The sequence below is a fragment of the Triturus cristatus genome, chromosome 4_1 (assembly GCF_964204655.1).
Source record: "Triturus cristatus chromosome 4_1, aTriCri1.1, whole genome shotgun sequence".
Lineage (NCBI taxonomy): Eukaryota > Metazoa > Chordata > Amphibia > Caudata > Salamandridae > Triturus > Triturus cristatus.
This window is the reverse complement of record NC_140585.1, coordinates 400,425,501-400,450,891: the sequence shown is the minus strand read 5'-3', so window position 1 is coordinate 400,450,891 and position 25,391 is coordinate 400,425,501. Positions and strand designations below refer to the sequence as shown.

The 25,391-nt window shown below is 42.2% G+C and overlaps 1 protein-coding gene across 3 annotated transcripts in view; it reads right to left on the bottom strand.

The window, feature by feature from the left end:
- Positions 1-25,391, bottom strand: part of SCUBE1 (signal peptide, CUB domain and EGF like domain containing 1) — a 1,846,233-nt gene that overhangs the window by 108,283 nt on the left and 1,712,559 nt on the right. For all 3 annotated transcript variants that reach the window (XM_085652470.1, XM_085652471.1, XM_085652472.1), the window contains one exon: positions 13,877-14,029. In XM_085652470.1, the coding sequence (XP_085508596.1) occupies positions 13,877-14,029 (153 nt within the window). The remainder of the gene's footprint in view (positions 1-13,876; positions 14,030-25,391) is intronic.

Sequence of the window (25,391 nt, the reverse complement as noted above, 5' to 3'; positions counted from 1 at the left end):
ATCTGCCATTAGCTCTTATTATTAGATCACCAAAGTTGAGAACTCTAGTGCACGCCAAAATCCTTCTGTGAAATAGTACAATGGTGCCTGAAAGTAATTCAAGTACCACTGCAAATGGTTGGAATGGGCTAGGAGATGTTCCTAGCTCCAATTAGATAAAAACTTATACAAAGCTGGCTTTCAAAATGATCACAGGTAAATTTAAAACACTTACCAGGATTTTTGGTCAATTGCATCCACTCTAGCCCTGACACATCTTGTGCAATTTTTGGTATTATCAAGGAATTCACCCAACCCACTGTCTGTTCCCAGTTGATCCCTTTCTCAGTCTCTTTTTAATTCTCTCTCCGGATTCTTTAATGATAAAATTAGCTACATCTAGACTAATTGTACTATCCAACAGTCGATCAACACTCTCTCCTTCATAGGCACCCCCTCTGCCGCTTCTCAAGGTAATGACCTAGCCAAACCCTCTCTGGCAGATACAAATACTGTTCTCACTACTATGCAATCCTTAAAATCAGGAATCTGCACTTGATCCAGGTCCTTAATTCATCTTCTCTTACTGACCCAAGAACTTTAGCACTGCTTAAATGTCACTCTGTGATCTCTCGCTTACCAATTTGGTTTTTCCTGACACATGGAAACAGGCTAACTTCCTCCCTTTGTTGAAGAAACCGTCTGCTGATCCTCAGACACTCGCAAACTACAGACCAATATCCCTGATGCCTTTTCCCACACCTTTGCTGGAAAAACTGGTCAACATCCAACTCATTTCCTATGTAGAATCCAACTACCTTCCCAACCACTCAATCTGGGTTCAGAGCCGCCCACAGTATGGCTTTACTAACAGCAAAGGTTGACATGCTTAATCATGGACAAGTGAGCCTCGGGATCCCTGATCCTGTTGGACCTTTCCATGGCACTCAGCACAGTCTTTCACTCAATCCTACATAAATACATGCACAACTGCAGGATCTGTCTTGAGGCCTTAAAGAGATTTAATTCTTTATTGACTACTACACCTCAAATCGTGGCGCTCCTGCCTTATCACTCAGATACTGCTAGGACTTTCTGTGGAGTTCCTCAGAGCTTTTTTAAACAAAGAGTGTTTCAACAACTACATGATAATATTCCAGACCCGCTGACCCCTTTGGTTAAGGTCTGGACCCCCCCTGTCTTGCAACTGCAGTCGCTTTCCTTAGCTGCATCGTTACGAGCATGCAATGGAAGGGTGAAGCCAGATAGACCTGGGAAAGTAACGTTCAATAGATTAAATCATACCTCGATAATTGACTACATCTTTATTGAAGCAAGGCATTGGGACAGGCTTTATGAGTTTGTGGTCATTGAGAGGTTTGACAGTGACCATAATGCTCTAGCTTTGACCCTTAAACCGGGGAGCTTTGGACTAAAAAACCCTCCCCCGGATGAGAACCAAGTCACTGACCCATTGATAATTACAAACTGCAGAAGGAGGGTCAAATGGACAGAATTTCAAATGTCCGACAGTAAACTTACGGAACTGTATGAGATCATCATACCATTCATTGAAGAGATGGGGAGAGTTGGCCCTTTGGGCAGCTCAACTGATATTCATGGCCAACTGGTTGTTGCTCTAAAAGATATCCTGTATCCAGTAAAGAGGGTAATTCAGCTCCGGACCGCAACAGCTCGGTGGTTCAACACAACTTGTCGCATGGCCAAAAAGGCTCTGTTGCTGGTCTTAAAAACCAACGACAGAGAAGCCATCAGGGTAAATCGCTCCCTGTATAAAAAGGCAATCAGCGATGCGAAGAAGGAAAGGGAGGCTGCAGTGTGGGAGGAGTTGGGTTTTGCGCTTAGTCGCAATGACGCCAAATCATTTTGGTCCATCGTAGCAACTGGAGTTAGTGGGCAATTCCACGCTCCTGCCCCCAATATTGCCTCCTCAATCTGGGAAAGCCACTTTGGTGATCTATATGGCACGCCTGATTATGATGGTTTGTCTGTTAGTACTCCTGAACCTCCGCCACCTCTTGTATGTTGTGCTCCATCCGAACTTTTTACCCTGGTTGAGGTAGAAACAGCGATAGGAAAAATGCTCCCTAATAAGGCTCCTGGCCTTGATAAATTGCCTGGGGACCTGTTTAGGGCACAACCAAAGATATGGGCCCCCTATTTGGTCGTCCTATTTAACCGTATCTTGCAGGGGGATGATGTGCCCCCACCTGGCTAGGAGCAGAAATTGTGCCCATTCTAAAAAAGGGCTGCCCATTAACTCCCTCTAATTATAGGCCCATTAGCCTAATTGATACTTCGCAAAAACTAATGGGGAGGGTTCTCCTGGACAGGGTCCTGGGGTGAATTGAGGAGAATGGGATTCTGTCTACATTCCAGGCAGGTTTTAGGGCTGGTACCTCCACTCTTGATCAGATCTTTCGCCTGCAGGTCTTGCACTGGAAAACAGCTATGGTGAAGGGTGGCAGCCTCTACCTTGTGTTTGTGGCCCTGCAGGCAGCTTTTGATCTAGTTCCACAAGCTAAATTGTGGCAGGTCTTAGCAGACTTGGGTCTTCCTCCCTATTTACTGGCCGTCCTATCTAGGCTCCATGAAAATAATTTCACCCAGGTAAGGTGTGGCAAGCATGGTGGTCTTACTGACCGATTTCCTGTCCAAAAAGGTGTCCGCCAAGGGTGTGTGTTGGCTCCCACACTATTCAGCCTCTATATTAATGGTCTTGTGGACCATCTGAATTGTGTGGTAAACAATGATGCCCCTAAATTGGTTACAGGTCGAGTGCCCGCTCTGATGTTTGCAGACGACACTTTGTTGCTGTCTAGAACATCATCGGGCATTCAAAATACACTGGATGGTTTTGTGAAGTTCTGCGAGCTGCGGGGATTGGAAATCAATCTGGGGAAAACAAAATTTATGATTTTCAACCCCCCGAAGCGGGTGCGCCCAAATCCAGTTCTATTTGGCACTCCCCTTGAAAGGGTTAAAACCTTTGTTTATTTGGGCGTTACTTTAGCTGAGAACTTTAACTGGAATGCGCAGATTGCTAAGTCGACACTCAAGCTCTCTCAGTTGGTGGGGGGTCTAAACAAAGTTTTTAAAAAATCAACTTACAAACCAGTGTCTCCTGCTTTGGAGATTTACTGTCGGCAGGCCAGAGTGGCTGCAATTTATGGGGCTGAACTTTGGGGACATAAGCAGACAGGGACCCTCATAAAGGCTGAGCAGTCCTTTTTAAGAACTCTTGTAGGGCTCCCTTCTAGCACACCTTTGATCCCCCTTATATTTGACCTTGGTTTAGTCCCAATAGAGGAGATCATAAGTGCCAGACCAATCTTGTATTGGAAGAGGTTGTGGTCAGTCCCTGAACTGGCCTCAAATAGAGCAGAATTTGCTGAGATTTGGCCTGTCCTTAAACACAAAAAGATCCCTTGGCTCCAGCATATTAATGCAGTTAGTATTTGTCTAGGACTGCCGGAACTGTGGGTAACCCCGGAAACCTACTGTTCTGGGCTACCAAAGAAAGAACTCCTTTCCCTGATATGTATACAGAATTCTCAATCACTTTCGAGTTCTACAGTGGTGGGTAGGTTGACTTCAGAGTTCCTCATAGTTAAACCAGACCCAAAACTTGAGGAATTTATGGACCAAATTGAACCTCCGCTTGCCCGAAAACTATACATTCAGTTAAGACATGGTACCCTACCGGTTAGGTCCTTCTCATCTAAGTGGCAGACGCAGAACCAGGAAATTTGCCCTGCATGTAATTATAAAACGGAGACTGTTGCACATGTGTTGTTCTTCTGTCCTGCCTACTATGTAGGCCTGGGCGAAGCACTACGCTACGCTCGCGTAGTTTGCGAAGTTCGCGCTACTTCGCACTACGCGAACTGCACGTAGCACAGTGCGAACACGCGTAGCGTAGTGTTGCGTAGTGCTGCGGTCATTTTTTGCTTGCTCGCGGTCCTCAACGTCAAGTTGGCGACCGCGAGCAAGCAAAATGACATCCTGGCGAGACTTTTTCCTTGTTCGCGATCGCGAGCATGGAAAATAAACCTCCCGGCGAGATTCCCAACGCGAGAAGGTCAGGTTTCTCATTGCGAGGGGTCGCGTATGCTCGCGACCGCTCGCGATGAGAAACTACCAGTTCGCGTTGAGAAAGCTGCAGCTCGAGGAAAAATCTACTCGAGCAGCAGAAAACTACAGCTCGCACTGTGCAAGATGCCATTTTCAATGATTGCACAGTGCCGGTTGCTTGTCCGCACTGTGCAATCATTGAAAACAACATCTTGCACAGTGCGAACATGTTACTTCGCAGTTCGCGAAGTGCTACGCGTAGCTCGCGTAGTGCGAACTTCACTTTGCGTAGCTTCGCGAAGTGCTACTTCGCGAACTACGCCCACCCTTACTACTATGTAATCAGAAAACGTTGGTTGATTCCCATCTGCAGGAACTTGGGATTTCGTTATTTTATGCAGGCTTGTAGGTCTTTAACTTATGACACCCACCCCCCTATTGTCTTTGCAGTATCTCGCTATCTATACAGCATGTGGTGTAGGAGACGAATTGTTTTAAATTAATTTTTGTACTTATTCCTCTTTCACTGATAACTTGTAGTTTAACTCCTCTTTTAATCTTTTATGCTTATTTATGGTCTTATTGTATTTGCTGATGTACTTATGTGTACTTTTATGGTCTTATGACCGAAATAAAGTTATCACTGACTGACTGACTGACTGATAACTTTTCACAGATGATTTTCTCTATTGTAGAGAATGAAAGTGAAACATATGCAAATGTTTGTGCTTGCTTGTCCCAAGCTGCTCTATGGATCAAGGTTAATTGTCTCAAGCTCAATGGAGAAAAAAACCAGAGGTAATCCTCCTCGGAAAATCCATGACCTATTGGTCTACGAGCTTGTGGCCAAAAGAGCTGGGAACTCCACCTCAGCCTATCAACTGATCTAGGAATCTTGGCATCGCCTTGGGTAAAAATCTCTCCATGGCAGATCAAGTTACTTCCGTACCTTCATCCTGCTTTAGTATCATCAAAATAGTTACACAGTGTATGATCACTAGCCACCTCCAGTAAGTTATCCCCCTATATGTTGAAATCCCTGACTATGCAGTGAAAGACTTCAAATTGTTCAAAATGCTGCAGTTCATTTGGCTCTTAACCTCCATGCATGTCCCTCAGTGTGTCTCCATCTTAAAGCCTTCTGTTGGCTGCCTGTGCATAAGCAATTAGGCAAGCCCTCTGTAAACTCCTGTGTCCTACCCACAAAACTCTCCATAATACTGGCTCATTCTATCTGAACAGAAGAAAGACTTCTTCAACAGGGTATCTTCAACATGGAGGGATCCATGTGCTCCATCCACATCCACCATTATAACTACCTGCGAGAGCAAAACAACTTCATGAAGAAACAGAATCAGCCCCTGTAGAACACATTGAAACTGCAACTTCTCGAGGCCCCAATGTTACTACGTTCTCCACTTTTTCCCATACTAAGTAGTGACTGTCTGTCCTTTCTTTAACCATTATGTGAACAGTCAGATCAGAGGAGGAGCCGAAGCAGAATAAAGATGGATTCTGTCTTAATGGACTGTATGGTCAGGTATGGCCAGTTTTGAACTTTCTTGTTCTCTCCTGGGTACCTGCTTTGGGTGTAATATTATGCACTCTGCAGCGTGCACTCATGCTGCTTAGACTCTGTACCACATCAAAAACAGATAACAGAAACGAGGAGTAGGTGCACAACAGTCCGCTTTGTATTGGGAAGTCACTGTGGATTCCATGTGTACCTGCAGAATCTGTTAAATGAACAGGAAAACCTGGTTTATGCTGTTCCACCTAGTAGATGTACAGTTATGCAGAGTAGGTGTCATATTCCTCACATCAAAAGCGATAGGAGAATATAACACACACTCAACACTCTAGTTTTACTAAATGCAACACATATCTGACCATTTGCATGTACAATATGGTAATCCTTTTAGGATCTTCACATAGCCATCACCTGCTTTTTCATTGTGGCGAATATGATCCTGGTGTCTCAGAAGGTATGCTCCACATTTGGTTACTGACATTCTTAAGCAAAGTACCACTGTACCCTTATGTCTGCAGCCACGCAAAGACTATGGGCCTGATTTGGAACAGGCAAGCTTTCTATCATCTGTCATGGTGGCGGAGGTCACACCAGCTAGACTGCTGTCCACCAAATTTCCAGATCACTGCTGGCACTACTGTAGCCACTGGGTCTCTGTTTTTCAGAAACAAATTCCCAAAGAGGGAGTTTGTTCATGAAAAACAAATAATGACCGCCGACACCTTGGGAGTTTTCTCTGAAGGCATGGGGGTGGGGTCATTATGTTTTTTTGTGCTCACAAGTGCCCGGTTTTCCTTGGTCAGGACAAGAGAAAAAAGGCCATCAGGCCATCTACTCTAACTAGATTGGGTGGTCTCATGTCCTTAGTCAGACGGGCCATGCTTTACTGGCCCACTGGAGTAAGCTTTCCGTCATTGGGGGCACCGCCAACAGTAAGATGATGGCCTGCCAGACTCATAACTGCGAGGGCAGACTGAGGGTTTGGGGGACAGGGTATTCTTTCACATTTCTGACACAATACCCTGACCACCAAATTCGAGATTAGGCAACTAAACTCTGCATGGAACTCAAGGACGCTTATCCTTGATTGATCAAAGATCCCTTGTCTCTCTCTGACTCTTTAAGTGATTCTTTCCATAGTAGCCAGGTTATGCATCTCTGAAACCGAGCTGCTGTTTCGGCTGCCCTAGCAGATTTCCAATTTCAGAGGAGCACTCTTTACTCATCATTGATTCCTAATCCATTGTTAATTCCCTTGTGTAATTTAGCTCAGTTATAGTGGGAATGTCATAAACATACGAGTGAGAGAACCTGCTGTGTTATACTTCCAGCATTTATCATCCTTTGCATGTTTTAACTTGCAATAAAAACATGAAACCAATAACATCTAAAGCAAATTCTGCTTTCTTCAATTTACAGATCTGTCTCTCAAAATTTCACTCCAGGTATTTTCTGTAATGTCTACACAGAATTTCTCTTGACAGCCAATTATATTTTCAAAGAAGCTGTCACTTATTGTCAGTGTACAGAAGAGTGCAACCACTAACCTTCCCAGATCCGCCTTCGCAACCTAGGCACTCTGATTATCGCCCATAGAGACTGGCATGGTCAAGATTGTGTAAGGGGGCAAAACAAGGGTTGAGAAGGGCTTCAGAGCACCCTTTCTAGAGATGGATAGATTAGTGTAAGACATAGAGAGGTAGCAACCACTACTTAGTGAATCTTGCCTGGGTTAGGTGACGCGCTCCCATCCTTAAATCCTTGATTTGTCCCTAACTGTAAAGAATGCCTCCTACCTCTAGAGTATCACAGCTAATCCAATCCACAAGTTGTAAACTTTGGTGCTCTTTCTCTGTTTGGGATGATTACCTCTAGCCCTTTTGATGGTATAAGATTTTGCTCTGACAACCACATACAGAAAATGTCTAGTACTACATCACAATAGTGTAATTGCAATGTGAACTTGACTTGATTGTCCTTTGCTAGTATAGGTATCCAAGCTCCTTTTGTTTTGTTCCTTTGGCACTAGGATCTGCATGTTCCCAGAGTTGTAAGAGTTATCAGATCCTTTAAAGAGTTATTTAAATAGGGGTTTATTGTCCCCAAATACAGACATTCTATATTGGCTTTGATGCTTCATTAATACACCGAAGACTTGTTATCTCTGGTACCACAGAACAATGTAACAACAATATGAAGGACTAAGAGAGCCAATATATTTAGTCAATGTTTCCAGATGCAATACCCCTTGACTTGAAAGATGTCACCAAATCTGATGACCAACCTCCACGAGGCAGAGAGGACCATCATGTGAAGACTGTGAATTGTCAGGAACAAATGCTTCAAAATCAAGAACAAGATAAGGTAATTACTCTATGAAGGCTAAAAAGATAAAATGCTTTCTCTTCATTAGGTGCAGTTTATATAGAAACACCACCCAACATGGCTGTTGATATTTTGAGCTCTTGTGAAAACTTGTCTAAGTGTCTAGTGGTTGTGGGAGTTTTGCTAGCATGAACCCGCAGCCATGGAAGGGAAAAGCAAACAGATGCCTGAGAGCAGAATCATTCTCAATGTGCAGCAGTTGAGTGTGTTGGGATATCAAATGATGCTGGTCAATAGGAAATTGCTCATTGCACACTATGGAGCAGTTCACACTAGAGTGGGCAATGATGATCACTGATAACTTGATCACATGAGTGTGACAATTCATCCTGACACTTATCCCCCATGACCATCCCCTAAATGAATAGTAACAAGCTAAAGAAAGGTGTACTGTAGGGATTAATTAAAGTACCTGATACATGCAATTCAACAGTTAATTTTCACTGGACATGTTGTTTTAATCACTCATACAATTTGCTATATTCATTTTATACAGCCTGCCTCTGTAGTTGCAAACATTCAGACCCAAGTTATTTTAAATGGGTCTCTAAAAACAATAATAGGAAGAAAAGCAATTCCATACATTAAACCACTCACCATAATGCAAATCTCAACATAATGTGACTCCCCACTGGGGTAAGTAAGATTCAATGTCCATCTCCTGCTGTTGGGTGGTTATAAAGTAAATACAAAGTTCAATCCACCTGGAAGTAGTTTTATCATCTCAATAGTCCTTGGGAAACAAAATCCTTTTTGTTTGCGATCTAGACTGGATTAATTCCACAATGTTACAAATGATAAAACGCGAAGATGCTTGAAAATGTTTGACTATGCTTGAATATGCTTAAAGACTGCGAAACGACAGATATTTGTGTGTCTGCTGAACTACTAGGCTACTTGTGGCTTTCCGGAAACTTCCTAGAACATTGTGAACGCCATAGTAGGGTCAGGCATTGTTTGACAGTTAGTGGGACTCTTATCCACGGTGTAGGAGCGCATCCAAGATATATAAGCAGGAGAAGCTCATCAGACCCATCCGGAGTAGTGAATTAGTGGAGCATAACATGCGTGAATACTGTTGCAGGTGCAGGTTTTAGCAGAGGCAGTTATGAGCATCACATAGCGATCACAATTTTAAAGTCAGGCATTTCTGGGACAAAGAGTGGTTACCAACAGCGTTTGGTCACGCTAGATCACCTCCCCTAGACACACGCTGTTATTCTGACCTAATCGTGACCTGATCTGTTCTGCTCTAGTAATAATAAAAACGTTTGGCCGCTGCGATGGCGCTACGTTAATTTAGGGCCTAGGTTTCTGCTGATATGGCCGCCATTTTATGTTCAGGCATCTCGGCGTGCTTAACTTTAATTAACTTTACTTTAAGGCTTCAGATTTCAGACTGCACACCGTTTGTGGCCTTACTTAATCCTCTTTATCCATGTAAGCCGTCTGTTCCACTGCTGTGCTGGAGATATGTTAATTGCGAGCCTGTTGCTATGTTTACGTTAGAATCGCTGCCATGGCCGCCATTTCATGTTCAGGCTGTTCGGGGATTCAGCGCGGGTAATTCTTATTTTAAAGCTTTAAAAAGCTTGAATACTGCAGACTTCACGCCGCATGTGACTCTTTGATCCTTTTAAGCCATCTGTCACGTTCGGTGAAGTCGCGGTGGCTATCCAGAGAGCAGGACACCCGCCTTGATCTCGGTGGCGCCATGTTGGTGCGTAGCTCTGTAAGCTGCAAGACTGATGGTCAAAGACGGAGAGCTGGCTGCTGCACACCTGGTATGCGTAGCTCCCAATACTTGGCACCGCTGGAAACCGAAAGAATTGCCTTCAAGTGCTGGGGGAAATGGGCAGAGAAGTCGATTCTGGCATGTCCAAGGGAGGAGATGAAGGCTCAAGCCGCCATCTTCACCGCGATCCAAACCACGCAAGTTGGAACAATTCCAGATACTACCATGCACATACTTGGACCCAGCCTGAGATAGGAATTCACGCAGTCCTTTTCATGTCAACAAATCACACAAAGCCCTTATCAATCTATGCACACATTTTAATTTGAAAAACACTTGGAGGTCACAAAATTCCACAGGTAGAGAGTTCTTTTTTTATTCATCTCCACATAATTATTATTCTCGTATTGATTACCTACTTATTTCCAATAACGGTGTATCCAGAATAGATAAAACCTCCATTGAACCAAGAGTGATCTCAGATCACTCATGTATTAGTTTGTCCATAACTGACCCGAAACCTTTTAAAAAACAATCCCTTTGGAGATTCAACAATGAGGTACTGGAAGCAGACTCAAACAGACAAAGGATTGAGAGTGCGATCCGGAATTACCTTATGGAAAATAAAATTGGTGACACTTCGGACCTCTCAAGATGGGAAGCACTGAAAAGCACTATTAGAGGTGAGATCATTAAAATTAGGACTGCCACGAACAGGGACACCAACAGCAAACTAAACAAATTAGAAAATGAGATTTCAATTCTGGAAGAAAAACATATTATATTTAAGGATACCTCAGTTTTGAATGAAATAGTGAAAAAGAAATACGAGTAGAATAAAATAGTAAGTGATAGGGCAGGGATATGGATTAATAAACAGAAAAGCATTAGGCTTTGTGAATCCAATAAGGCGGGGAAGAGCTTAGCTTCCTACTTAAAGTTCAAATTACAGACAAATACGATTAAGAACTTAATAGACCAAAAGAGAATAGCTCATTCTGACCCTGAAAAAATAGCAGACATTTTTAAGAATTTCTACAGCACATTGTATAGCAAGAACCAAGACTTGGATACCACAAGAACCCAAGACTATCTAAGCAAATGCAACCTTCCTTCCCTCTCAGAACAAGAAAAAGATGAAATTAATGGCCCAATAACCACTACCAAAATTAGAAACACGATAAAAGCCCCTAAAGTAGGGAGGGCACCGGGACCTGATGGTTTTAATGCAAAATTGTATAAGTCCTTTTCCTCTGCGTTGATTCCCCCTCTCCTAAACATGTTCAACGAATTTAGTGAATCTGGCCAGATTAATGGGACACTGGCAGAGGCAATCATTGCAGTGATTCCAAAGGAAGAGAAGGACCCGGCACTCCCTAAAAACTATAGACCTATATCACTGATTAATATAGACTGCAAAATCTATGCAAGGATCCTAGCTAAATGCCTTTAAAAATATTTACCCAAACTCATTCATCCTTCACAAGTAGGAATTTTAAATAACAGACTCTCCAGCGATAATGCTCATATTTTATGTCACTTCATAGAGAAAGCCAAACTAACAGATTCTCCAACAGTGGCAATCACGCTGGATGCCGAAAAGGCTTTCAACAGTTGATTGGTCCTACCTTATGCTAATACTAAAAGAGCCCTGTTACGACTGGATCATGTATCTGCGGTAAAAATGAACAAATCCAACGTAACCTGTATTTGGCACAACCCGTCCCTGAGGATTGACGGAAGTATGCTCCTCTGAGAACAATGGTCAAAAAACGGCATAAACCTAGTCAAAGACCTCTTTACAGGGAATCTACCCTTGCCTTTTTCCGAATTTAAAACTCAGTACGAACAGCCTAGTGTACTAACAGGCGACACAATTTATTAGTGGGAAGGCAGCTGGGTGCTTAAAACGGTTTCATTTTGTGCATTAGGCTCATTAATTAATCCACAGAAAACTCCGTTCTTTATCTTGTTACTGTTTTTATCCAAGAGATGTGAAGTTAGCTGGGCACACCCTGTTATGATTCGTAATGTACCCCAATATAGGCCTGGTTAGCCACCTAACCTCTCACCTATATTTTCCCTGCCATTATACTACATAACGGTTTTGGTACTGACCTTTTACCTAGTTAGGTGCTGCATAAACGTTGCATGGTTTTCTCCGAAAACGAGCCTAATTTATTATGCATAAGGATTCTCAGAATCTCAGCAGGATTACCATCTTCTGCATAATAACTATGTATGAGCTTCATCACTATCGTCATCCTCGGCTGACATGACACAGCAAGGTCGAACCCCTGAGGGAACCTTTTGGGTATATAAACACCTTGTATTTGCTGGGGTGGGCAGAGGAGAAAGAGTCTTCAATGCTGATACGAGACACTGAGGTTCCTGCCAGCTGGCACTCCAGCATGCAGTGGTCTAACATCCCTCGGGGTGTCCATTTCGAGACCATGACGGGGTCCTTCCTTCTCTCACATCAGGTAATGGGGTTGGTTTTATCCTAGGGGATTCTTGGTGATACACCTACATACATGCTAGGTACATTTAGATACATTTAGTTAGGGTTTGCATCATAGGAGTACGCATTCTTACTGTCATGTATTTATATGCCTGCATATATTCATTGTTTTAGCACTATTGTATAATTCTAAAATGTTTCTACTCTGTTTGTGCTTATAACAGTATACAACTGTTTCTGTCTTATGGCTGTTGCAGCACACATATTTAACAGAATGAAGCTGGTTCAATACGTGCTTATTGAAAACTTCTCCATCATTTACTCTGTGCATCTCTCTGAGGCAAAGTGAGTACGAGTGACTGAGCGAAAAGTACGGTACTGTTTCCACGATCCCTGAGGGTACTGGGTTGTCATGTTCGATAGTTGCCAGAAACTATTTTCTCCTTGGTAAGAGGGCTTCATAGTGGCACTGTGAGCTAGCTGGTATACAGGGGAACATATCCGGTGGGGATGTCTGGAATCAGTCTGGACACCAATCCCACATTATATGTTGTCTAAACGTGCAGATCCTATATAAATTAATAGGAACTACATGACAACCCCTTATACTTTCTGATTTATCCTCTGAATTAAGGTAATTTTCAAAGTAGCTCATAAAATTGAAACTATTTTGTGTTAAACCTCTTTGACGTCTTACAGTTCCAATTCGTGCAGCATCAGGAGATTAATTAGGGACTCACATATAGTCGAATTAGTTCAGATTTCAGAAATGGGTAAATTGCATCTAGTTCTGAGGAGCCGTTCCTGATAGGATGATCTGACCAAGTCTTGTTATTCCTCTCTCTAAACAGCCTCTGTATCGTTAGTTAACATATACCTTTTAAGGTGTACGTAGTTTATTAGAGCAGAACTAATTACTCCGTGCTCCACAACATTTTAGCTTGGTTTGCATTCTACAAAGAACGGAGCATAAGAACCACTTTGACAGAAGTTGGTTGGAATACGTGAGGTCAAAATGACCCATTGGAGAGCAGAAAAGACTAGACTACTTTTAGAAAAACAAAACTATTGTTGCTTTTATGCCAAGGATCTCATGTCTGGACCATTAAAAAGACATTGGGTTGGTGGGCAGGAAAAGATTTCCATTCATGCTGCAAACTCAAGAGGACTGGCTATTTTGCTTAATAAAAAATGGGCATGTGAGGTGCAGTAAAACATCATTAGCAAAGATGGACAATATTTATCACTGTGAACTTTGCTGAATGGAAGGAGCTTTACTTTGCATAAAGGTAATCCACGAAATATTAAGCCTAATGGAAAGTTTTATGAGATCATCTATATTTCGAAGGGTTTATGTTTTCTGAGAAGAAAATTTTGGGGAGGGGTTTAAATTTGGTACCAGACCCATTAACACGCAATACAGCATAATGAAACATACATAATAGCAGTGATTGGATAGCTTTAAACAACATGCCAAATTATTTGAATTAGTTAGATACTATATTCTAGTGTTTAAGTCAATGCTGCACATAGGAGTGTCGACATCTGAAGCGAACATTCATTTATTTGATTAGGTACCTACAGACATGGTTGTGGATGTCTGAAAGGATGCAAGATGAGAAAAAATGTATCGTCAAGAGGTTGTTTAAAATTAAAATACATTCAAACATAAATAAATAATCAGTCTTACCATCGTACGTCACGTAAGGTACTTGAAATCCTTTGCCGCTATTTGCCTCATTTGATTTAAAATGCACCCACAGCTTTCGGGATCTAGATGTAAATGCTATTGGTCTCTCGTATGTCTGACAGGTTTCATATGTGGTTATAGAAGTAGGTGAAGCTGCAATGAAAATATATTTTGTTGGACACAGATAAGCTCAAGAGTAACACTTTCGAGAAATGAAATACTGCCTATTAACGTTGATTTATTTGGATAAGAATACCAAATCAGCTAGTTGATATTGGATTATTGGAAGCTTCCTTTATTTTCTGCTTATTCACTAAGATCAAAACAGTACAACCATTATTTCTAAATGAAAAGGAGGGTCACGCTATCAGGTATATCATTTAATATGGCTGTATCTGGTGACCAAAGAGCAGATTTTCCAGTTATCAAACTCACATAATCAAAAACATGTCCCCAACACGATGAACTCTAACACATTCCTACAACCTAATGAAAATGATTTCTGTGGCTTTACCACATTTCCACCTTCACTGCTACTCTCATCATTCAGAATGGAGTTCTTAGCGTCCAATACATATATAAAAACCTGTAGCAGCTAAAGTCTCATTAAGATATGTCTTAATGGGTAAATCCTGATATTAAGATGGAGAACATATATTGTAGGTTGAAAAGTTTGATTAATGCAGGGATTTTCAAAATGCATCAAGCCTGATCTACAATGCATTATTAGCATTTGAATTTCTGCAATATCAACACAAGAGTAGGGATGAATATATGTTTAGATATCTATCGTGGATGTCTCCAAATGTGTCTTCATAAGGTGATTCGTGCTCATTTCCAGGCTGCCAACATTATCAACAACATGATTTTCAGAAACGACTCAGCTATAGATGAAACAGAGATTAGAAAAAACGGCCAGACTTGTACTGCTACCTCCAATAACATTATGTTAGAAAATGTCACGTTAATATTAAGCTTGAGGCTAACACTAGATTGGTGAGATTATGTGACACTGAATAGTGATTTGTCAATGTATTGATACATTTGCTCATCCTATGCTGACTGCGCAATTTCCACTGATGTTAATTGTAGAGTTGCTTATAAATGCGATGAATTCTGGAGGAAACCCAGTCTGCTGACTCCTTGACTTGATAGACTGAACCCTTGTTGGTTTGCCTCATGATATGGACTTAGACTATTTTTGTCTTGACATATCTTTTGCTGCATTTGATTAAACCATAAAATAATTTCTAATATTGATTCGATATACATTTTGATTAACTATTATTTTGGCCTTCGTAATTGCACTTTTAATTGTTAATAAATCTTACGGTTTGCACTTTACAACTGACTCCAGAGGATTTGTGTCTTTGAAAGGTTATTTATTTCACCATTGTGGTTGGGTGCTGTTTAGGGACACATTGCCTCACATATGCTTATGGTTTAACACTGTCCCTGATCCTTTGTAGGTGCTTTATCTCTGCCTTATCAGATAGCAGAGATAGAGTCAACAATAGTGATATCTACCACCCTGTATAGGGACAAATTTTCCAGGTGCTCTTTACTACAGTCTCTGGGATTCCCTTGGGTCAAGCGAGGTGGCTCAGGGATTCATTTTCGTGAGGTTGGAATCGCATCACAGTTCATTGTTATCAAGAGGGTTGGATCTCACACTCATCCTCCACTGGAGTTACCCCACAGTTCACAGTACCCTCAATATTGTCTGTACTTCTGACACAAGCTGTGCTTGTGAAGTGTGTTGTTTTCCGCGCTACCCGTAGGGTGTGCGTTACATGACCCCATTGCAAATGATGCCGCAGTCCTTTCAGTAGCCTGAACAGCAAATAGCAGGATCTTTTTAACCTCAAAATGTGTGGAAAACTAATACAAGTAATTTTGCAAGTACATATAAGTAAACAGTCACAGTTTGACTAAACCAGTCCCATTACAGTTTAGGAATTGATAACCAGCAAGTGTGATTTAATTAATCAAATAAGGATTATACAGATTTATATATAAAGGGTACTACAAAACATTTGTGAAGTATTGGCACAGTGCGTATGTGAATGAAACCAGTAGGGTTACAAGATGTGCGCTCTCAAGAATCACTAAATCAAGACAACCTTAGAAGCATAGTCATGCAGGACATCATCAGTGACAGATCGGACTGAGGAGGATAGTACCTTGGAGAAAAGGAAGGTGTTTGATTTGGCTTACGGATGAAAGGGCTGGACTTCCAAGTCAAGGTAGGTAGACATCTATTTAAGTCCAGGAATGTCATCTAACAGTGCCTAGCAGCACTTTGCGATGTGTGACTTATCCACGTTTGTGCTAGTTCATTCACCTTCCTTTATCCAACACCATTTTTGCTCCTTGTGGGTTCACTCGGGTGTAACTTTTGGTTGCTCTGCTTGTGCATTTTAGATTCTGTTTTCCATAATTTCACAGTATTCTGTATTTATCAACTTTCCAGCTTCCATCTCCTCCTATGTTATGTCAGCCCTAGATTCATGGAGCTCTGCCGAACGGAAGGTGGTGAATACAAACACTAAAGGGGAAGAGGTTGGGTTACATGTTTTTAAATACAACAACACACTCAACTGTGATAATTATTTCTGTGAACAGTGAGAGATGAATACTCAGCGATACCATGTGATCTTGTTTCACCACCCATAAGAGCTCTTGAAATTGGAACTGCTGTGTGGAAGAGTCCAGCTGTCTCTCACTAATCCATTTAACTTTCACCCTGGGAATTACATCAAACACCAGTTTACATTAACCGTAGGTTTGAGGTGCATACCAGGCAGCATTGTGGATTATGTCCAAACTCATTTCGTACCCTATACCTGAGAGGTACAATGTTTTGGCTGTAGTTATACCATGGACAAAAAGCAGGGGATGTATTAAGGTTTGGTGTTTCTGAAAAAGTCTTTATCAAAATAAAACAATCCAAAACTATATTCTGTCAAAGTTTCAACACCGTTCCAGTAATTGTTGCATTTAAAGATCAAAGGGTACCCAAAATTCACAAGGGGGTCACACCGGTGCCAGGGCGCCCTATAGTGTCAGGTATCGATTCAATTCTTGAACCTCTATCGCAATTCTGCGATCATTTCTTAAAACCACTGGTAAGGTGTACACCATCATACATACAAGATACCACCGATGTGTTACGCCTGCTAGACCAGGTCCAGGATACCAATGACATCAACTTCCTCATCACTCTAGATGTTGAAGCCCTCTACACGAACATCCCACAGAGGGCTACTCTAGAAGTGATTGAGGAAGTTTTGAGTCGATCTCCTTGGGAGTCACCTACTCCACCTTCATTCATCATAGACTGTGCCACGCTAGCCCTCACTGAAAACTTCTTTGAATTCAGAGGCCAACTCTACCACCAGACCCAAGGTACTTCCAGGGGGAGTACCTTTGCTCCCAGTGTGGCCTGTCTCTATATGGCATCATTTGAGGGAGAACATATCTTCTGTGACACGACCCATACCGCCACAATATTCGCCTATGGAAACGTTTCATAGATGATATCCTGATCTTTTGGACAGGAGACTGTGAAAGCTACAATACTTTTTTCACATGGATTAACAATCTCAATCCTCACCTCAATTTTACTATAACAGCATCCGCCTCCCAGATTGCCTTCTTGGACTTAACCATTAGGCTCACTTAAGGCAATTTCTCCACTACTCTATACAGGAAAGCTACTGATCGTAACAGCCTGTTACATTTCAACAGTTACCATCCAAGAAGATCACTAAAAGAACATTTACCCTTTGGGCAGTGTCTAAGAGTAAGAAGGAATTGCAGTACATTGGATGCATATAAAAATGAGTCAGCGATTCTTGCCTGCAACCTGAGGGAGAGACGATACCCGGTGAGGAGTATCACCCAGTCAAGAAAACGGGCTCGGAATAACAACAGAGAAGCTCTGTTGGACCCCAAAGAAGAAAAAACGGATCCCCAAATTTTGACCTGTGTCACGACTTTCACACCGGCCACCAACCAAGTGACCAAGGTTTTGAAAAAACATTGGAATATCCTCAACACGGGGACGATGAGTCTTGAACTGCCTCGATTTGCATACAAGCGTTCTAAGAATATTAAGGATATGGTTGTACAAACCAGACCAAAACTTATAACCAAGTCCTCTCAGAAAACGCTTTGGCAATTACCCACGGTTAAAGGACACTATCCATGTGGTATGTGTAGTGCATGCACCTTTACATCTGTACACAAGACTGTTACACTCAACACTACCTTCACTTGGGAATTGAGGTCACACACAAACTGTAACACAGCTAACTGTATTTACCTCATAACATGCCCCTGCGACTTATATTATGTGGGGATGACGACTCGACCCATCAAATTGCGCATCTCAGAACACCGCAGCAATTTTCGTTGTCACAAGAACAACACCAAGATTTGTGTACATTTTCTGGAAAAAAGACACTCGCCAGACTCGGTGAAATGGCTGATTTTAGAAGCCAACCCCCATTTTTTCAAGCAGAGTCTCTTTGCGAAAGAACAGAGATGGATAAACCGCTTGTCCTCCGACATTGAGGGTCTTAACGATGACATCCCTTGGGGGACAATCAAACCTTAATTAGTCTGTATCCTATAAGAAACCATATAGGGCTTCAGTCCTGTATAGTGTCCGACAACTAGATGACCCACTGCCCTGATTTACTCTCCAGTGCTGAACTTCATCTGAGCTCATATTCGATCCGTTTGGGACCACTTACCCCTCCTGTCGACACCTATCCAATGATGAATGTTTTAAACCATGCACTCGTTTCATTCTAGACCTTCACAGGCCATATATTATTTCAATGTTTCCGAGATCCCATTCCAAAATGGCTGACACATTTTTCGATACTACAAAGCAAACAGATGTTTACATTACGTCAGTTACAATACGGAGATTTAATAATAATTCTTTTCCCACGCACTATTTTAACATGTATAGTGCGTTTTTCCCATCCGATGATGTCTGTCACCTTTAAGTCAGAACGCTCACGCTGTACTGACGAAATTCGACCCTATGTCACGTGACACGGCCGGATGCATAAGTCCTTCCTCTGTGCCATTGACGCTACCTTCCGGACTTGGTGGTAAGGGTAGGTCAAGACGCACGGCATGAGCGAGGCAAAATGTAAGTACCACGGCTAACCACCTCCCCCTTTTGGTTTTTGTTTTTGGCCGCAATATTTCATTTACACACTTACGTAGGGAAGTTATCCCCAGCGTCCTTATCAAGCCGCATTCCGGCGTTATTTCTACAGAGAACTGCCTAGCATTCACATTGGGAGTTAATCATACTGCATCACGGCATACACTGGGCTTTCATTACTGTTAAACAGACTCAGGACCTAGCGGATGCTGACACTTAGCCGGCGCCTTGGAGCAATGCCTCAGAGTGATACGCATTGTGTGCTGTGTTAATCGGTCTCTCTCCATTCACGGGGTTACCAGAGACCAACACGCCTTGGTTGTTTTCATATTGTGCGTGTACATACAGCGCCTACTACGTTTCATGATTTCACCTCAATGCATGTTTTTTCAGACAACTTCACTTCGTATTATTTCCTTAATGGCCACGTATACCAATTCAGAGGCTCACTTTCATAGGAGATATACTAGACAGCTGATTAACTACTGCTTCGATGTTTTAGACATGTCTCATACCACATGTTTATTTAATTTATCTCTATTTTCATTTGTTGTCTTTACACTTTTGTCTCATCATTGCACGATTCATTTTACTACCAATGTTCGGTTTAGTCCTACTTTTAGAGGATCCTATGCTCATGCTCAACCCACCAAGTATTGCTGTGGTCTGAAGTTCTACTGAATAGGGTGAGTCACTTGAGTCTATTTCTTGCTGCTGCTGTTTTTAACGTACTCCACATAGGCGATTAGTCACTATAGTTCACTGTGGGGGTACACCACTTATTAAACTGTGCTCTGTTGCGCCCAGACCCATCAGAAGTCACCACCGGTTCATGCTAACTAGGATTCATTAGTCACTTTGAAGGCTGTTTTTTAATTGTCATGTCCATTGAATTTCAGTACGTGATCAGTATAACCTACCTTCATTTTTTTACAGGTAGTACCAGACCATGACAGGTATTTTAGTTAAGAGATACTGACTCACATTAAAACCTGCTTTCACTTAGAGGATTAATATCACTTAGTTCTCTCCTTTTATAGATAGTTTTTTTAGGTCCTGAAGAATCGCGAGTGTATTAGCTCCATGCGAGAAACATGTTGACCATTAAACACTAACATAGATCACTCTCACAAGAGACATTATACTCTGTTGAGTGCTATATACACATTTTTAATCAGGGAAGGAGGCCTTCAGAATAAAATCGAATTCCCAACCGGCACTTCCAACCCTGTTTTAAATCATTTCTTTACATCTACATTAGTCAGGCCCCCATACCCGCACTTCACCATACGGCAGTTGGATTGAAGATCTCCGACAAAGTGCCCCTTTTTAGGGAGCCCGTTAGGCATTGCACCGCCGGCCCGACGAGGAGCAGCCCATATGATGAAGCATGACACCTGAAAGGGTGTGTGAGGGCATTATTATCCAACAAATGGATTACCAACTATATACACATTGTGTATTTAGTCATATACAGCCTCCTTGTTGACTCCTTCTTTCTTGACTTGAGGAACAGCAGGTATACTCCTTTTTGATAGTCAATGAAGCAACCTTGGAGTAATATAAGGGACAAACATTTGTCAGATTTAGCTATACGGGGCTGATCATGGATAAAGCTAATTGAAACCTGGGAGCACAAAGACTTCTACATGCAGTTTATTTGCACAAGTCATGCCTGTCAATAGATCTCATATTAATAGAAAGTGCATATCATTACGATTATAAACATCTTTTAGTGGGTAAGGAATATGTTGGGGCAAAAACACAGATATTACCCACGAGAATGGTGGTTTCATACATAAAGTGGCTAAGAGCTTGAAAAGCTGACTAGAAGAAGAAACATATCACAAATTTAAGGCAAACATATTTGTAACAGGGACCATAAATTCTGTGAAAAGAAAGAGAGCAAACTCCACATGAGGAGACGGTGATCCAAGAAAGGATTTATTCAGGATTATTAGCCATTTGGTCTGATTTTGCTGGAAAGCTGAAAAATTTGGAAATTCTCTGAAATACAATAAGCCTAATTAAATTTAGATTACCCATATCAAAAGGCAAAAAAACGTGTGTATTACACAATGTTATAATGTCCAACAGAACTCTACACAGAGTGGTAAAAAAAGACCATTTGAATATCAATCTGTGTAATAATATTGAGACATCAAGAAAAAGGCATAAGATCTGAAGTCAGAGATGAGCAGAATTCGTAGTATAAACAACAGGAATTAGGGGGGTCAAAGGGAAAAAGTTTATAGACCAGCAGAGATGAAGTTTCCCCATATACTAAGTAAACACAGAGGTCATCTCGGGTCTAAGAAGGTAGTGAACACAAAAGACCAAGGCAGGTGAATTGAATCCCCACAGGGATAACCCCGAAAGAGGACTGGAGCCCTCACTCACCAAGAGGTGACATGCTTCATCATCGGGTTCGTTCCTCCAGTGGAAAAACCTAGTTCCAAAGGGGGCTACAATCCCCTCACTAAGAGGGAGGAGTTCGGGTATTTTGTTCAGCGAGGATGAGGCTGTATGTACAAGGAGTAGTGTTCTTTATACTGTGAGTGAGGTAAAAGAGAGCAGTGCTAGAGAATCAGTGGTGAGAAAACTAGTGGCGAGAAAACTAGTGGTGAAGTTAAAACTGGCTAGTGAATACCAAAAAAGGCTTTACTGTGTACGTTTCACTGTCAGGGTTAAAAAAGTGCACAAGGTAGAGTAGTGAAGATTCGACACTAGTCTTCGCAATAGGTCGACATGTTTCAGCCCTTGGGATCTATACAAGGATCTGGGCTTTCTTCAGGACCGGGTGAAAGATAAAGCTACTGCTGTGGTGTGCTCAAATTGAACAAAATAATAGTAATAATACTACACTGATGATCCAGGTGTTCAGTATTTATTGGGTCCATCTGAGGGAGATAAATAAAAACAACTCCCCTGGTCAAAAAGGGTCACTACATATATACAGTTCTAGTAATGCAGGTAATATATTTATAAAACATAAAAAATGCTAACCCCAAAAGTATGGGTCCCGCACTTACCCAAATAGTTTGGATGACACCCTCACCTCAACCTGGATACAACTCAGGGAAGGGGGCCCGCTCTATAATAAACAAAATGTGTGATGTCAGAGTGTACAGGCAGATCTCTGATCATATGGTTTACTATGAACACAACCGCCCACCAAGTCACAACTACAGTATGGCATAAAAAGAAGAACTCAGGACAGGATTCAGTCATTTTAAAATTTGAAAAAAATGATTTTTTTTATAAATAATAATTATTTTGGTAAACAAATAGAGAAACTGTTAGCTCTGTTAATGTAAGGAGAGAGTATCTAAATTCCAAAGCTTACCTGTCCGTCGGTACCCCGGGCGGTCAATGAGTTGAGACCGGAGGTACCGAACGGCTGGCCAGCTCTGCGCTTATATAGTGAGTGGAAGACAGTCAATTGTTCCCACCTGTGTCAGTCAGGACCCTGAGGTGGCCAAGTATATTGCCTGGCTTAAAGAATGAGGCCCTGTCATGACTGAGCATGCTCAGTAAAGGAGACACTTATTCATAGCGCGGTGAGTGGGCATGCTCAGTGAAGGAGACACTTATTCATAGCGCGATGAGTGAGCATGCTTAGTGAAGGAGATACTTATTCAAAGCCTGAAAAAAATACTCAAAATTAAAATAAATTAAATTAAATAGAATGAAATTAAATGGCAATGATGGAGTAAGGCATTGCTTAAAGAGAGGGGGATAGTTCCACATTGTGAACGATCAAAGAAACGATCAAAAAAAGGTTCTGCTGTAGTGTTGCGCATGTGCAGTGTCAAAGGCACTTATCATAGCCCAAGAAGCAGATTTACAATAGAATCATCTCCAAAAGATGTTATATTAAGCACAACCTTGTGCAAATTTGAGGAATGATTGAGTGGTGCGCCTCAGAGTAGGGTGCGGATACAAAGCATGGGTAGAGGAGAATCAACCACTGGAAATCATGTGTGCTGTATCTTATGTTGTGATGTAACAGATCAGTAGTATGATACATCTACAATAGAAGCCAGGGTATGTCATCATTCAGTCCATTGGCATTAGTACGTAGTTTGTGTACCCATCGTTGTTCTCTGACCAGCAAGAATTGATAAATGTCACTGATATGAGGGGGAATAGTTGGTTTCTCTAGGACCACCCAACTAATGTCATTCTCAGTGTGTCCTTGTGTAATGAAGTGATTGGTCATCTTAGTTGAACTTTTCTTGCATCTCACATTGCTTTTATGTTCCAGAATTCTTGTCTTCACCTTTCTCGTTGTCATGCCTATGTACCGCATCAGGCAAGGACATGTGATCATGTAGATCAGTTTGTCACTATTGCAATTAGTGTGTTTCATGAGAGACCATGGTCTGTTGGTGCCTATGTCAATTTCTGTAGTCTGTTTTGTTTGTGGGCACGCGGCGCAAGAACCACATGGGAAATGCCCTTTAACTGCAGGCAGGCCCCATAAGGACAACTGGTTCTGTGTCTGTTTGGGCTGGGGTCTGGTGTGCACCAGCATGTCTTTTATGTTCCCCATACGTTTGAAAGCAAATAGTGGCGGTGGCAGTGATGTGAGTCCGATGTTCAAGATGCGCCAGTGTTTGAGGATGGTTTTCTTGATTTGGTCGGAGAAACCACAGAATGTGTTTACACATGTCAAGCGCTGTTGTGTTTCTCTTGGTGGTGCTACCTCAATAAGGGCTTCTCTGTGATTGTTGAGTGCTCTCTTCCTGCATTTGCGTATGATGCTGTGGGGATATTGCCTGTCTTTCAGTTGTGTGGACAGTGATCTAGCGTGTTCTTCATATTTCTCCACACTAGAGCAGTTGCGCCTCACACGCAAGAATTGTCCAAAGGGCAGATTATCCCGAAGGGCTTTGGGATGAAAGCTGTGGTAGGGCAATAGTGAGTTCCTTGCCATGGGCTTGCGGTACAGTTCAGTAGACAAAATCCCATTATCAGGCTAGATTCTCACATCTAGGAATGGAAGACTGGTGTGTGAGAGCTCATAGGTAAAGCGCAGAAATTCATTTCTTGTATTCAGCCAGCTATGAAAATCCACAACAGTCTTGGGTGTCCCTCGCCAGACCACAAAAATATCGTCGATGTACCTCTTCCATACTATTATGTGATCTCTCTAGGGATTAGTCGGATGAAGCACTTCAGTTTGTTCGAACCGGTGTACATAGAGGTTCGCCAGGCTAGGGGCAAAAACACTGCCCATAGATGTACCTGATATTTGTAGGAACACCCCATCTTCGAATTTGAAGAAATTCTCTTTCATTGCAATAGTTGCACAAGACATGATAAAATCCAACGGAGTGATGGAGTCTAGATGCTCGCCCTCTAGCAGAGACCTGATGGTAGTCAGTGTCTCGTCTTGAGGGATGCACGTGTATAGCGACTCTACATCAAAAGACACCAAGAGTTCTTCTTCTTGGTTGAACGGCATATCATGTAGTAGGCGTAGTAGATCCTTAGGGCCCGATTCACAGAATTAGCTTAAGACAAAATCCTAAACTTACTACTTTTGGTATTCACAGAATGCACTTACTACTTTTGGTATTCACAGAATGCACTTACTACTTTTGGTATTCACAGAATGGATTTACGACTACTAACTTTACGTCCGCACTCGGGCCGGAGCTTCCGGCCCGGAGGCGGGGCTTCCGGGCCAGAGGCGGAGCTTCCGGGCCGGAGGTGGGGATTCTGGCCAGTGGCGGAGATTTAGCCATGGCCAAATTCTCCACCTCTGGGCCGGAAGCTCCGCCTCCGGCCCGGAAGCCCCGCCTCCGTCCCAGAAGCTCCGCCACCGGGCCGGAATTTCCGGCCCGAGTGCGGACGTAAAGTTAGTAGTCGTAAATCCATTCAGTGAATACCAAAAGTAGTAAGTGCATTCTGTGAATACCAAAAGTAGTAAGTGCATTCTGTGAATACCAAAATGGTAGTAAGTTTAGGATTTTGTCTTAAGTTAGTTCTGTGAATCGGGCCCCAAGTGTCTTGCACAAATATTGGCATCTTCTGTACGATAGGTTTGAGAAACACATCAACAAAGGTGGATAGGGGTTCAAGTAGGGAGCCTATCCCGGAGATAATGGGTCTACCGGGCGGCGGTATTCTTCCTTTATGTATTTTGGGTAACACGTAAAAGTACGGTGTAACCGGATGTTCTGTAACCAGGTAGGTGGCCTCATGGTTGGTTATCCATCCAGCTTCCTTGGCTTCGTTGACAAGGTCCTTGATGGTGGTAGTGAGCCTTTTCGTGGGATCCATCTTGAGGGGACGGTAATATCGTCTGTCTTCAAGCTG